Raw genomic sequence first — 15,588 nt, 5'->3', positions numbered from 1 at the left:
GACTTACTTCTGAGTAGACCCAGCTAGGATTGTGCCTTTTGTCTTACAATAGCAGCCAACAGAGTATTCCCCCCCCCCTTCAAAAGGAGGCAGGAGGAAAAAAGGGAATGGCTAAAAAGGGATTTTTATTTTTAATCCATTTTTGGAGACAAAGCCATCAAGAGTGGCTTTTTTTCTTTTTTTGAAGGGGGGAAAGAGAGAGGTGAAGATCCTGGGTTAAGCTGACACACACCCCAAGCCTAGGCAGGTCTACTCAGAAGTAAGCCCCATTTGAGTTAATGGGGCTCACTCCCAGGAAAGTGTGGAAAGGATTGCAGCCACATACAGCAAGATTACAACTCACCCCAAAGTAGATGTGGGCTGCTCACACACATACACCCAGCATGGAGATGTCACCCCTGTTCCCCCAGGCAAGACGGAGGGATGCAGGCTGGGGCATTTGGCCCCCCCCAACTAGGAGCAGAGGAAAGCACTGCACTGCCTGTACTTACTCTTCCCTCCCAGTTTGAAGCCTGCCAGGAGCGCCCCTGTGCTGATGAGATGCAGTACCTCCGCACTCTTCTCTCCTCCAGCCTTGACCAATCCCAGGATGCCCAGGGCGAGGGACACACTGGGAAATGTAGTCCTTGGGGTGAGGTTGCACAAGGAGAGAACTCCATGATGAGATGCGGCACCTCTGCCTGCCCAGCCAGCCTTCTCTCCCACTTCCCCCCACCATGTTTCACACTGCCCCACCCACCTCGTTCTTAGCCTTGGAAAAGCAGCAAGTCAGGAGGCAGCAAGTGCAGCTGAGCTGAGCAGAGCAGCTGCCGGCCACCTCTCTCCCCGGATGCTTGGCAATGCCCCTGGAGGCTAGCCATGCCTCACTAGGGAGGTGGGAGGCACAGATTGAATACCTCAGCCATAAGGGGCAGAGGCAGCTGGACCACAGAAGTCCACTCTGGTGCAGGAAAACTTTGAAGCGGTTTCTATGAGCCAGGCCAGAGAGTTCCCCTCCCAGCCTCTTGAGCCAGTGTGCCACTGTGGGGCAGTACTGGGATAGCCCCCTGCCTTGGCTGACCTCAGAGTGCATAACAAATACCCAGCTCTCCTGACCTCTGTGGAGATCTGCTCATTCCATATTTCTTTATTCCTGTCCTGTTTGATATTTGGAGGCAGTCACTTGGCAAGATTGAAAAATAATGTCTTCAGTATGCAGGTGATATCCAGGTCTGTATCTCATTTTCATCTGACCTATACCCAGCCATATCTGTCCTTGACCTCTCTCTAGTCTGAAAATTGTTAAAATTGGCTGAAGCTGAATAATGTTGACAGAACTGAAATGATAGCTGGCAGGACCATTGACAAGAGTTGAATGGATATTTCCATCACTAGTGCTTTTAGCAACTAGGGATATGGCTGACTTGCTCTTCTTGTCTTGTGTCTATGCTTTTTTGTTTTGCTTTTATTACTGTGACCTATCCATATATCTATTTTCTGTATTGCCAATCTTATAACAAATGACCTGCAGGATCATAAATCTAATAAACAAAGATCTAATTCAGCTCATGGTGTCTTCTTCTATTAGTTAACCACATAAATTAGTGGATATTATCTTTGGGAAAATAAAAAACGGGAGCTAGGATTTTGAAGATGTAATAAATGTGTGTGTTGAAGGCCAGGATTCAATTGTTAGCTGACTTGGGTGACTCAGGGAGAAAGGCGGAATACAAATCAAATAAATAAATAAAATTGTTCAATCTCATTTTTTTCTACACTAAGCTATGACTTGCATGTATGCATAGAAATCAATTTTGGTTTCATGAGTGATGGATTCTTTATATATAAGATATATAGTAAGACTCAGAGAATCAAATGCTAAGGCAGTTCTACCTGTAACAATTGCTTCAGTGGACTATTTAGATTGAACAGTCTTGAGATGGTGGCTTATGTTGTTCTTATAGTAATTTGTATTTGACCTTTGAAATCTGACTTTAAGAAAACTTTTTAAAAGCTGTTTTGAAAGTATGCTATTTCTAAGTGACAATATAAAAGTGAGAAGCCATAGCTTGGTGGTACAGCACATGGTTTCCATGCACAGCAACCATGGTTTGTTCTTTAACATCTCCAGAGGTGGGAGAGACCTCAGAAGAGCTGCACAAATGGGAGTCAGCTGTTCTAAGCTAGATGAACCAAGAGTTTGACCCATGTAAGGCAACTTCTTATGTTCAAATGCAGCAAAATCAAAGACTGAAAATGTGGTTAATGTCTTTTTGAACTACTCTTTGAATCCAAAGTGTAGGCCCAATAAATCTGTGCCTGGGCAATACTATTTCAAATGATAGGTGGATGAGTGTCACGTGACTTGAATGCTCTTTTGCATGTATAAAATGCTTCCACATAGAAAACTGACAGAAAACTTGGCATGATGTGATCATTGTTATGTGCAGGGATTCTTTGTAGGGATTCTTTGTATGTTTGAGGAGCATCCCAACATGTGACCCAAACAAAGTGAGTCTTATAAAGTCACTGAAGTTCTGCAGGATTTATTTTAGTTTTTACGTTCTGCATTTTGTTTCTTTTTGTGGTTTTAGGTACAGCATTCAGGATAGAACTAAATATGGGGAGGAAGCTGGACCTGTCTGGCCTGACTGATGATGAAGCTGAGCATGTTCTTCAGGTGGTCCAACGAGATTTCACACTCCGCAGAAAAGAAGAAGATAGACTAAGGTAAGACTTGTATGTCTGAGTGGAATATATAAGGATCTAGATGTAACTATTAATTCAGAATTATGCCTATAGAGATACATACCATTCCCTATGGTCTGAATACAGTGTGTCTGGACAGTGATTGGACTAAGAATCTGAGCAAACTGTTTTGTAGTTTGTACATGCTTGGTAGTTGTGTTGTTGTTGCCATAAATAGCATCTATGCATTAAAACACCCCTCTTCCGTGTCAGTCTTGATTCATATTGCGATCTATTTACAGTAAAAAAAAAAAAAGGCAAGCGTGGAAGTGGTAGCTGTATGCCTCGTGTATGTAATTTGATAAACTATGCTCCCCTTCCCTGTGCATGCTCATGCTGCCTTCTCTTTCAGTTGCATGCATACTTTTTATGTAATAGCCCAAGCTGTGACTTTCTTGAATGTCAAGATTCATCAGATATTTCTATGGGTCAGAATATTGCTACTGTTATCAGAACTATTTTTTACAACACCTGCATGGTTTGGTTTATTAGCTTATTTGCAGGTATAGGATGCATGCGCCTTGACTTTTCTCAGAGGATGTCCTCCAGGCACTTCAGGCTGCTTAACAAGGCATGTTTTTGGATGAATTTGAAATCATGCACTCTCACTAACTCCCTAATATTTTAAAGTGCAAATATTAACAATTTGCAAGCATACATCATATAGGTACTTTCTCAGAGCTGGGATTAGCTGCAGTTTTTCATCAAGTTTGCGCTATGGAAAAAACTGTGTTGGTTTGTTGCATAATATTTGGTGCAACCTTTAGGCTACACCCACGTTACAAGGCAGTTAAAAGCCCGGAGTGCACTGAATCAGCAGAAACCACAAATTCTAGTTTTGTATTTTATCCAAGAAGATACTAAAGAAAATAAATGCAACATCATAAAGCAAGATTGTAGCAGCTGTAAAGTTATCTAATACTATACAGTCTGTCTGTCTGTCTGTCTTTTTAAAGGACTGATTATAGGATTCTACGTATTAGTTAGGCTTATCCATTGACTTTTAGTCTGATCTTTTTCTAGCTTTCAAGATAAACAGTTACAGCCCAATCCTAACCACTTTTCTAGAACAATGCAGTTGCAAAGCAGCCCCGAGGTAAGGGAACAGATGTTCTCTACTTTGATGAGGCCTCTGTGACTGACCCCCCCCCCCCCAATTCAGTGTGCACCCTGTTGGCACGGCTGCATTGGCACTGAAAAGTTGGTTAGGATTGGGCTGTAATTTCTTTTTCCAGTTAATACAGTATAGACCTACTCTCAGAAGAAATTACTACCTCTTCAGGGTTTTCAGAAAATGATGTCTTACTTACAGAAAAAATATAAAACAATGTTTGTTCTTTATATAGACCATATGAAATAATAATGTAAAAGCTATAGGAACATTTTAAGTAAACTGTATTGAGTGCTGGACAGTTTTTCTCACTTTATGTGATCCCTGTTTTTGGTTAAAAATACAGATTTGCAGGTGCAATGCTGTCTCAAGAAATAGTAGATGCCTGGATCCAAACTGGATTTGGACTTCATTGAGGCAAGGATCAAAGCTCCTCTCTCCAATTCTGTAGCTTTGATCCAAATGAGGTGCCTATGCCTGCTCTTAAGCAGAAGTGTAGCTAATGGGGGTTGAGGGAGAGGACTGCCCCGGTTCCACTTTGGAACGTCACATGGGGGTGTCTGGGGAGGGCTGGTGGATGCCACCTCTTTCTGTTTTCTGAAGAAGCCACTCAGCCCAACTGCAAGTGGCCACTTCTTCGCACACCCTCTTCTGGCCCCTTCTGGCACCCCCTTGCATGTACCAACATGGGTCAGAAATTTGCTAGTCTTGAGTCCAATAGCATCATGGAGTTAAAACATTGCATTCTTTTAATGCAATACTCATTATTATTATTATTATTATTATTATTATTATTATTATTATTATTTTGCCTCTCTTTAAAGCACATTGTAATGAAAAATCTATTTTCTACTGAAATACATGCTTGAAATCCATTGCCATCCTGGACTGCAAGCTGACATAGTGCAAGAAACCCAAATTGTACTTTTGTTACAAGGCACTGCTTTTGGGGTTGGTATTTTAATAGGTGTATATAGAGGCACCTTCTGGGGACAATGCTGTGTAACAGCTTCCTTGAGCTGATAAAAGTGGATAAAATCTAAATAAAACAAAGGTTTTTAGTGAAGGGCTTGCCCACCCATGATGCGAATGAGCCTGTTCACATCAGGTGATAGACTGAGGCCTGAGCAAAGGGGTGCCAAATGAATGCCTGTCACCTTCCCCCCACTCCAAACAGATGACAACCATCTCCACCCATTCTGCTGCCATGGATGGAGCCAACCTCCTTGCCAGCCCCTTCCTCTATGCAACTCCAATCCAAGGCATGCTTTGGCTGGATTTTATGTTCCCTTCCATTCTTTCTGCCTTATTAATGCTCCCAGATAGCAGTCCATTTCCTGTGAGCATAGCTGCCCAAATGGTATCTAAAAAAGTAAGGGAGGATTCCTGAGAGAAATAGATTCATAAGACTCATGGCATAAGATGATTCCACGTGAAAGCATCAAGTTGCTTTGCAACTCAGGTCACACAACAGCAGTGGGAAAGATCAGCAGGTCCTTGCCACACCCTATCTGGAGGTATGGGGCCCTGTCCCATGATCAGGTAGGCACACCCTCTGATGTTGTCTCTGCAACTGTGGACAAACAATTTTTTAATGTCTGAAGTATAGTTTTTGTAAGATGCACCCCTTTGTAGCTCTTGTACCAGATTGTGTCTTTTGCATCCATATGCCACCTTGAGTGTGCAGTAAGTGGCAAATGCTCTATATTTAGTCTTGGTTTAGTTGTTAGGAGCTACTTCTGCATGGTTGGGTTATCACTGCAATGGTGTGTATAAATAGCAGTCGGAGTAGGCAAGCTAACAGTTACTTCTCAAACCATCATAGCCCTCCCTTGTAGCTAGGAACACTGGTGCACATAGTAACCATGTTTGATCCACATGAATTTTTTGGGGATTGTGTAGGTAGATTGTGGTACTGGACTATACAAATGGGTTCCCACACTGCAGTGATAACATGAAGTTAGCTCTCACCTATCCAGTCAATAAGACTGCAGAATAGATCTGAGATCTCTTGTATCATTGTTACTACAGCCTTAAATATAGTGCAGACATTGTATGCTATTGAAGCGATCAAATTGTTTCAAAGCCTTCAGAATTCTTTCTGCACCTGTATTGAGTAGAGACCGTTCTTTTTTGTTTTCCTTGAGGGCAGTAAATTCCAAGTACAAGCTATTCTTATGAAACATTTAAAATTTTCTCATGAATTACTTTCTATGTAGGAGGTGGCTTAAAAATAACATGACATTCTTGTACCATTTTATTATCATAGATGTAAACTCTGGACAACATTCTCATCCTTCCATTAGATATAAAAAAGCAAATGAATGCACTGAGGAACACTAACCCAAGAAAAATAGCATAGGAGGCAGTTGCTTCAGAATAAGCCCCACTGTATTCTGTGGGGCTTTCTCCTAAGCCCCTATGGACTCCAGCATAGTGTCTTATTTCCAATAGCTTTTTGCTGATGTCTCCCAGGTGTCTTTTATTTTTTTTTAAAGATTATGAGCCTATTAGGGATATATCTTTTTATTTATTTTGCTATGTAATTCACTTTGTGAATTTTTTTGGCTGAAAGGCAGTAAATAAATATTTTAGGAAAAGGAGGACTAAAAAACTAAAAGCATTGAGCTAGGCATTTAGGTAATCAGCTCCATTAAATTCCACAATGAGCTTCTGCAGCAAATCGTAGATCTCAGTATAGCTCCTAGCATGCCATTGATGCTACTAATCAGAAGATAAAAAGGAGTAGGGATGTAAACAGATTTATTTCCTTTAGACTTCAGAAGTCGGTTCTCAGACTCAACTGTAGTTCCTTTTTCAAAAACCTTCACTGCCTTGTAACTGTCACTTTTAAAAAATATTCTGCAAGAGTTTCAAAATCACCTCTGTGCATATTGGAGATTGGCAATGAGCAATCATAGTAGTGTATGCACACAGTGATGATGTATTTCATACAATTGGTGGCTTAGAAGTGTATGAAAACAAAACTTATCATTGAAACTGGTTTTCTGATCATTACACGTAAAAGGATAAGTGCTAATGGTTGAATTCTACAATAGGTCAATGGCTAATGGTTGTTCAGTTGTGTACCCAGGGGGGCAAATGCGCCAGGCTGTGGGGGGCATGATCATGACCCTCTCCACTGGTTTTGTCAGTGCAAACTGAACCAATCTGAGGGCTGCACTCTTCTCATCTCCTTTCTTTAAGGGGAGGAGGACAGCCCTCAGATCAGTAGGGAACTGCACCTAGAGTGGCTGCACTCCTGCAGAAGAGCACAGTCCTCCGAATAGCCCAGAAGTGGCACACATTACCTCCAATTTTGGAGGAGGTGTGCACCACTTCTAGCTCTGATGGAGCCTTTTGCACCACTGCTAAGCAGAGTGAAAGGCTCCATCAGAGCTTTTTTGCACCACTGGAAGTGGTGCCCAGGAGGTGAGCGGCACTTGCCTCCTGGTTGCTGCTTCGACTGACTGACTGAAAAAGCTCTGATGGAGCCTTTTGTGCCACTTGACAGAGGTGCAGAAGGGTCCACCTGGGCTGCTTCCTTCTCCCCCCCCCCTTTTTTCCAAAGGGAGAAAGGAGGAGGCAGTGGCATGGCAGTAATTGTGGTGGTGATGACACCGCAATTACTTCTTGGTTGGGGTGTGGCCCCAGCAGGAAAACCACCAGGACCGCCACAGTGGGTATTCCAACTATCTTGTAAGATCAGTGCAGGGTGCTTTGGTGAATTGTCAATCGTTTTAGAATATACTTATCAAAATTGTGCTAGTTGCATATCAAAAATGCAATATTTGAGGTTGGAATTCATGACATTCCATTGAAGACACAAATACACCCACATTCCTCCATCTAATAGTAGGTTATATGCAACTTATAGTAACAAGGTGGAAGTGTTTCTTTAAGTACTTCTCTGCTAGAAAAGGGGTGGGAGTAGTCTTATGGTTCTGTGTTTACCAAGTGACTCATCTGTGCAGGCCCATGCATAATAGTCTTCATAGACAGAGATAGCCTCAACAGTTCTCAAAGAGGGAAGAAAATACAGGGCTGCACAGTCATAGGTTCACTTGCTCATCTAAAACAATGAGTTGGGTACTTGACAACTTCACATTGCAAGGCAGGAAGACCTGGCTGGTGATTATGCATTAGTATAATCGCAATTTTCAGCATAATTTGGTGCCTAATTGTATGCCTAGTAATTAAGTGATCCATGCGACTTTGTAAAGTGATGCAAGGAAATAACCCTGACTTTGTTTAATGGCCCTCTGGCCCCAGTTTTCTTATTAAGTAAATTTCCCCACCCATTTTGAAGTATCATGGGTTAGGTAGAGGAGGGTTGCAGGAAAATTTACTGGGTTTCAGTAGCAGTTGCATACCTCCCATAGACTTCCCTGGGGTAAATGCCCCACGTGCCAGCCACTAGGACCCTGTGGAAGCCTCTCTGAGGCTCTCAGCAGGGGCGGAAACTGTGCTTCCGGTTATAGCGTTGGGGAACTTCAGGGTGGTTTCCCCGACATGGGAGAAGGTCATGCGAGGCTCCATGAGCTTATGGTAAGTAGGGGGGGTGGATTTCTGCGTGGGGGGTGGCAATAGCCCATGGGGGGTGCCAGTGGCATCACTAGGATTCATGTCACCTGGTGTGGGAGGCCTGCGCATCATCCCATGCAGTGGGTGGGGCAACGCCCCAGGTGGTGGGCGTGGTGATGTACCATTGCCCCACCCCCACTGGTTTTTTGGCTGTACCTTTTGTTAGAACACAGATATTTCAATGTGGTTTGTTTCATTGCATTTTGCATGAAATTACACATTGATTGATATATAACATGATGGTATTATTCCTCCAAACTCTGATTTTAGTGATTTTGAAAACTTGTAGTCTCTCTCTCTCACACACACAACCCATGTCAACTTACTAACACCTTATTGCAGCAGTTCTCAAACTTTTAGCACTGGGACCCACTTTTTAGAATGACAATCTGTCCAAGACCCATTGGAAGTGATGTCATGGCCAGAAGTGACATCATCAAGCAAATTAAAATAATTATAAATAATTTAATTAAAATAAAAGAAATAATTAAATAAGGAGAGCCAGTCCTGTTCCAGCAAGTCAATCTACTCTGAAGTAAGTCCTACTGTGGTCAATGGGGCTTACTCTCAGGAAAGTGTGGGTAGGATTGCAGCCTGTGAACCCAATCCTATGCATGTCTACTCAGAAGGAAGTCCCATAGTGGTCAATGGAGCTTACTGTGTAGCCTGCCTGCAATAACCCCCCCTCCCCAAAAGAATCAGTGAGATTTCCAGCCTTCACAGTGCCCAGTTTAAAGTTCTTCTATTTCAGGCACATCAAGATAAAAACCACCTGGCTTTACAAGTTCAAAATAGAAAACTTTCCTCTGACCAGTTGAAGCCTCTTTTTTGTCCTTTTTAGTGTGTGTGTGTGGGGGGGGGGGGGAGATGCTACCGCCTTCTGGAGCATTTGTTGCACTTCGGGACCATTCTGGTGTCCTCACATTCCCCTTTGCCTGGCCTGACCAGCAGTAAAGGCACATCTGCCTACTCGTGAGTAAATGCAACCGTGAGGCTGCTTTGCTTTCCATAGGGCTCAATAGACTGCAGCTGGGAGGGAGGCAGGGATCTCCTTATTCTTTTTGTGTTTTTGGGGGCTGCATTCATTGGATCCGGACCATTCTGGTGTTGTTGGATTCCTCTTATCCTGCCCTTTCCGATGCATTAAGGCATTCCATAGGGCTCCATGCATTTTTTCTTTCCGGTTTCTTGGCCATAACTTTTGAAGGAAAGGAACTATTTCAGTTCTGTTTTTTGCATTGCACTCCACTGGACATTCCACATCCAACGGTGTATAACATGATGGGCTAGCTCCTAATGATGTGATTTTAGCGCGTCCTCCCCCCAGGGCACGTCACATCCCCGGCGTGTCACCCGGTGCAGCCCGCACTCCCCTAGCGACCCCAATGGGGGGGTGCCATTGCGGAGCTTTGCCCCAGGCATGGGGCTGCATAGGTCCGTGGCTGCTCATTAGTTCTACTTAGGCTCACTGTTTGTATGTGTCTTAAAAAGTAAGACCCACTAAGTTCAATGGGATTTAGGGTCCGATCCTAACCCCTCTTAGTGCCACTGCTGAGCTCTGGCACTGGGTATAACAAACATGCCATAAGGTATGTCCACAGCATCTGCGGAGGAGGGGCTGCCAGCGCCAGGCTCTGTATCCTAATCTCCCTCCTGATCTGGGCAGCTCAACATAGGCCTCCTCGGGTCTGTGCACGCTCAAAAATGGGCACAGATCCAACATGAACCATTGGCACTACGGCTTCATTACCTAAAGGGTAATGAGACTTCTGTCGCTAGCCCGGCACCCATTGGATCCAGCCACAGCCATTTCAGCACTGCTGGGGCCCTGGTTGCCACTGGGCTTTGGATTGGGCTATTACCAGTGAATATGATCAGAACTGGAGCCTTATTCTTGTATATTATTCAAGATTAAACAATAACTTAAATTACTCCTAGTGTCTTCTGGCCCTTTAAATTCCAAGAATGATTAGCATAAGCTTTTGCTAACTATAATCCAGTTCATAATTTAACAGTGGGCTTTGGGCCTAGTTCTCACTGAGGTTGGTAAACCTGTGCTAAGCTGTGCTACTCTAGGCAGCAGGTTAAGACTTGCGTGACTCATTTTCCTCCGTACCCCACTTCCTGTTTTTAATAAAAGTAGTACATCAGGCAAAAGCTCGAGTTCAGCCATTCTCTCTCTTTTTTGTTTTTTACTCTCCTTAGGAGCAATTCTCAGTTTCTAGCCCCACCCCCAGTCAAACAAGGATACAACTAAGCGAGCAATCCAAACCTGTGCTGGACCAGGCAAGCCAGGAGGCTTGTGCTGCATCCAACGCAGGTTTGTTGGCAGCAGCGGCTCAGCCAGAGGCAAGGGAAAACTCTTCCCCTTACCCCTTGGTAAGGGCTGCTGGTCCCAATGGGTCTCCTTGGACCTGCACCACCTTTGGAGATGGCGCAAGTCTGAGGAGAGCGGAGCGGCTTGAAGTGGCTTATAAATATGGCACTAGTTCCAATATCACCACCCCTATTTTTCTAATAAGTGTAAATATAAACTGATTTTAGAAGCATGCATCAGCACATACCCAGAGCATCTGGTTGTGGAAAAATTGCGCAGTGTTTGCACAATTGGTTCAAAGTTTGTTCTAAGATCTCTTGAGTTAACCCGATATTAGTTTGTAGGTCATTGCCTTATCTACTAAACAAATTAAGAATCATTGTTTAGCTCGCAGGATGTAGCATAGTTTGAGAATGAATTGCGGGAATGTAAAATCAATATTTAATTATGGATATCTTATGTATTCAGAGCCTGGTCTTACTTGCCTTGCAGCCAGGAACATTATTCACCTTCCTTAGTGGTTAAAGTAAATGGGACTATGTATAAACAGTTTCCGTGACTGAAGCTCTGAAGATGTTTTTGAAGAAAATTCAATTGAAAGGAAAATTGCTGTGGTACTTCCCAGGGATGTGCTGGAGCCACAGCACCAAGTCTCAAGTCAAGTCCTGAGTCTCCACTCTCCTTGACTCAAGTTACCCACAAGTCATAACAGCAGCCATCATGACTTGTCCAGAGCCGTCTATTGAGTCATTTTGACTCAACTCTGAGTCTTTTTGAAAAGTCAAGTTCTGGAAGTGGCAGAGGGGATGGGGAACAAGCAAGTACACACAAAAAACAGAGTTGAAGAATGCACAAAAGCAAGCCTTTACTCAAGTCTATTTGAGTTTTCATTTTTAGGGTAAAACCCCTGAGTCCCAAGTTAGTGTCTAATGTTTTTGACACGTGACTTGAGTTCATATGAGTCACAAAGAATGTATTTTTTAGCAATTCAAGTCTGAGTCATCCGAGTCTCAGCCCATCTCTGGTACTTCCAGATACTTTAGAACAGGGGTGCCCAAACCCAGGCCCTAGGGCCTCTTGCGGCCCTCAAGGACTCCCAATCCGGCCCTCAGGTAGCGCCCAATCTCCAATGAACCTCTGGTCCTCTGGAGACTTGCTGGAGCCTGTGCTGGCCTGATGCAACTGCTCTCAGCATGACAGCCAACTGTTTGACCTCTTGCGTGAGTTGTGGGATGAGGAATCCCTCCACTTGCTGTTGCTTGCTGTTTCACATCTGTGATGTGGCAGCAAAGGAAAGGCTGGCCTTGCTTTATGCAAGGCCTTTTATAGGCCTTGAACTATTGCAAGACCTTCATTCATTCATATAAGTTCTATCTCTAATATATACATTTATGTAAATTTATTCAAATTTGAAATGTAAATTAATTCTTTTTTCACCCGGCCCCCAACACAGTGTCAGAGAGATGATGTGGCCCTCCTGCCAAAAAGTCTGGACACCCCTGCTTTAGAATATACATTTATTTGGGAATAAATTCCATAGATTGAGTATAGCATGGATTACTTTTTTGGTACTGTTACATAGCAGAAGTATTGTCGACATTACTTTCATACCAGGGTGACCAGATAAAGGGAATTTTTGGAATTTTGGCTGGTGCAGCTCAGCATGGAAGTGTTTAAAAATTGCACCTTCCAAAATTCCTGCTTCTATTCAACAGTTAAAGGAATAGGCACTCTGTCCTCCCTTCTATCTTGTCACCTTGTCTCATATACTGTGCATGTGTCTACTACTATTCTTGCAGACATTTGTAATGTTGGATCCAGATCTGCCTGGCCCAGAACAAAAAGGAACTGGGAAATTTTATAACTAGACAGGCCAAAAAGTGTTGTATGGAGGATTTTAGGAGTAGGATTTTTGGAAATTGAAGATTTAAAAGACATTGTTATGGGTTATAAACCCTTCCTTTAAGAGCTAGGGTTGTTTTTTTTAAATAAAAGCTTGTTTGATCTAACAATGGGCAAAGTTGGGCACCAGATGAAATGTTAAGATTCTGGATCAAACCCAGACAGCAGGGTAATATGGCAAGCCTGCTCTTAGATGATTCTAGTCAGGAATGGTCAAACCGTATTAGCAGCACTTAAATATTTGCTAAGAGATAGACTGTATGAGATTCTTATCAAGCTAGAAAGACTTGGCAACACAACATCATATTAAATTTTGATTCTGGTGACAGATGAGAGTTATCACGTTCTTCGTTTCTATAGCAATGAAGAGCTATGCTGGGTTTAAAAAAATCCATCAAGGAAAATTATGGAAATTCTCACTAATTCTTTTTGCAGGGCTTTTATTAACAGTGTAATCTCCAAGCAGATGGAGCTGCAGAATAGCTAGACCTTTTTGGTTGGGTTTCTTTTGTAGTTGTTTAATAACATGGATGAATAAAGAGGCTTCAACCTTAGATTCTGGAACTCCAAATCCTACACAGCTCCCTTTTTCTTGGCTCAGCCTATTTGCTATCCATTTTTCTAACTTAGATGTTTTCTTCTTTACCAGTCATAGCATATGTCTGACATAATGCAGAGTCCAAAAAGTATTAGAAGGCCAGTTACTAGGAAAGAAGGAAGTACCTAGAAGTTTCATGCTGAGTTCTTATTCTAAACTGAGTTCACCAAGGTGATTTAAAAAGACTGCAATAGCATAGCATTGCTTATTTTCTGAAACACTCAAGTTTCCAGTTAAATGGTTTGATGGCTCTGTCTTTGAAGTTAGCTTAAGGGCTGTCCTTCAAAGAAATGTTTTTCTGACTTGGTATCTGTGTCAGGATGATGGAGAGGGGACACAAAGCAAACTGAAAACCCTGAGGTTGCACTGAAGGAACTACATGACATAACTGATAAAACTAATCTGCCTGCCCATTTAGTGTGTTGCTTCAGGGCCTTACCTATGTGTGAAAGCTACTGTATTCTCCACACCAAGCTAATGGTTTAATGAAATCATGATGTAAGAGTGACAACCAGCCTTTCACATTGTCAGGGGATTCAACAGAATAGTTGAATGAGTTGCTGTTATTAAAATTAAACCAGGGAGGTTGAGGAGAAGCTTGAGTAAGCTAAGTGCTTGGTTCTACTCTCCACCCAGTCCCTTATTTTATTGATGATAAAAGATAAATGCTGGCAAAAGTGCCTTCTATTGTGCTGGTTAAGTTTGTGTGTGCGTAACAACACAATCCTATGCTTGTTTACTCAGAAGTATATTCCATTGTATTTAGTGGGGCTTACTCCCAAGAAAGTGCATATAGAATTGCAGCTTGTGTGATTTTTCAGTCTGTGCTGATACAGATTGAAAGGGTTCATCACTACCCTCCTCTGAAATGGAGAAGTTAGAAACGATCCTGCACCTTTGCCAGTGGCGTACATGGGGGGTGGAAATGCCCCAGCTGCTGCACCTGGGGGAGTGCCGCTGCCAGCCTCCCCGCCCCACCTGTTTATCTTTTTTTTTAAAAAACCGGCAGCTCCGATGGCTTCTTTAGCTTTTAAAAAAACCTGATGAAGGAGGAGGTGGCGCACTGTTGTACCCAGAGTAGCTGCATGTTGCAGCTACTCCAGTCATGGTTCTGGACTGCCCCGTCCTCCTTTACAAAGGAGTAGAGGAGGGGACAGAGGTGGCCTAGAGCAGAAGCACGATGGGAATTGTGACTCCTGGCACGCTACCAGTCTATGCCATTCCCTCCTCTCCTCCTATAAAGGGGAGGAGCCTCCTATAAAGGAGGTGCAGACCAACTCGCAGCCACTCCAGCTGCAGTTCTGGGCTGTTCCCCCTCCTCTCTTCTATAAAAGAGGAGAAGAGGGGTGTGATATCCATAGCGGGAGGAAGCCCCTTCCCTGGGGTTGCCACCAAACCCGAGGGGCTTACCCGGTTGATGAACAGAGGTCGGCGGCGGATTAAGCAACGGGAGGCAGGTATAGTTGCTCGACACAGGCGGTTTAATTGCATCAGCCGTTTTACATTCATGTGAACTGTTACGTCACAGCCCACCGTACACTATGCTGACATGTACCGTCATCGTCTGATAGGTTCCGGACCTGACCCTTCCCATTCCTTGGTGGCCTCAGCCCAAGCTTTTCACCCAATGCCTCTGGGCCAGGGGCCAGGGTTCTTGAGGGCTGCAATCCAGCTGATTGGGGTCAGGCTAGCTGGCCTTAGGGGGGACCCGATACCTCTGTGCTTCTCCCCCAGGCAGCTGGCCCCCATGAGGTATAGTTGGCAGCGAGCCCCTGTCCTGATAACTCCGTCTCTCCAGGGGTCGCCCTCTGGGTCCAGGTTGGTCCAGGGTCAGGGAGATCTCCGCCCCAGCCTCCTCTCTCCAGGGTGAGGCTCAGTCCTCTCCCTCTAGAGGCCTCTCTCTTTCCCCTTAGGCAGGGATGTTTTACCACTTCAGGTTTCCCTCTGGCCTTCCCTCCCTCTGGAGAGGAGCCTCCTCTCTCCTCCCTCTCCAGGCTTCTTATGAGGCCAAACCCCAGTTGGTCCAGCCCCACCCCTTCTGACCATGTGCCTGCTTGTTGTTCCCAGCTGGTCCTTGCCCCTACTCCCAGGTAGGTGTTCTGCCAGGGACCCCAGTCCTGATGGCACTTGGGTCTTACCCCTGAGGAGGCCTCTACCCTAGAGGAGATCCCTGCTCCTGGGGATCTTTTGGCAACCTGGGCTGGGCCCAGGTGACAAGGGGGAAGCCCAGAACAGTGCAGAATTGCAGCCAGTGTGGCCGCAACACGTAGGCAGTCTGGGTGCGATTCTGGACTGCATCTTTCATCTTCGGAGGAGACAAAAGACACAACCCAGAGTGGCATCACACTG

General features: G+C 44.1%; 1 protein-coding gene across 1 annotated transcript in view; it reads left to right on the top strand.

The window, feature by feature from the left end:
* Nucleotides 1-2,599: 2,599 nt before the first annotated feature.
* The window catches only part of MYRIP (myosin VIIA and Rab interacting protein), a 212,961-nt gene continuing 199,972 nt past the window's right edge, over nt 2,600-15,588 (top strand). Inside the window, 1 exon segment of the mRNA XM_066628618.1 lies at nt 2,600-2,709. Coding sequence (XP_066484715.1) covers nt 2,600-2,709 — 110 coding nt within the window.

This window comes from Tiliqua scincoides, chromosome 5 (genome assembly GCF_035046505.1).
Source record: "Tiliqua scincoides isolate rTilSci1 chromosome 5, rTilSci1.hap2, whole genome shotgun sequence".
In the NCBI taxonomy this organism is placed as follows: Eukaryota; Metazoa; Chordata; class Lepidosauria; order Squamata; family Scincidae; genus Tiliqua; species Tiliqua scincoides.
Note: the sequence above shows the minus strand (reverse complement) of the source record. Positions and strands in the feature narration are given on the sequence as shown.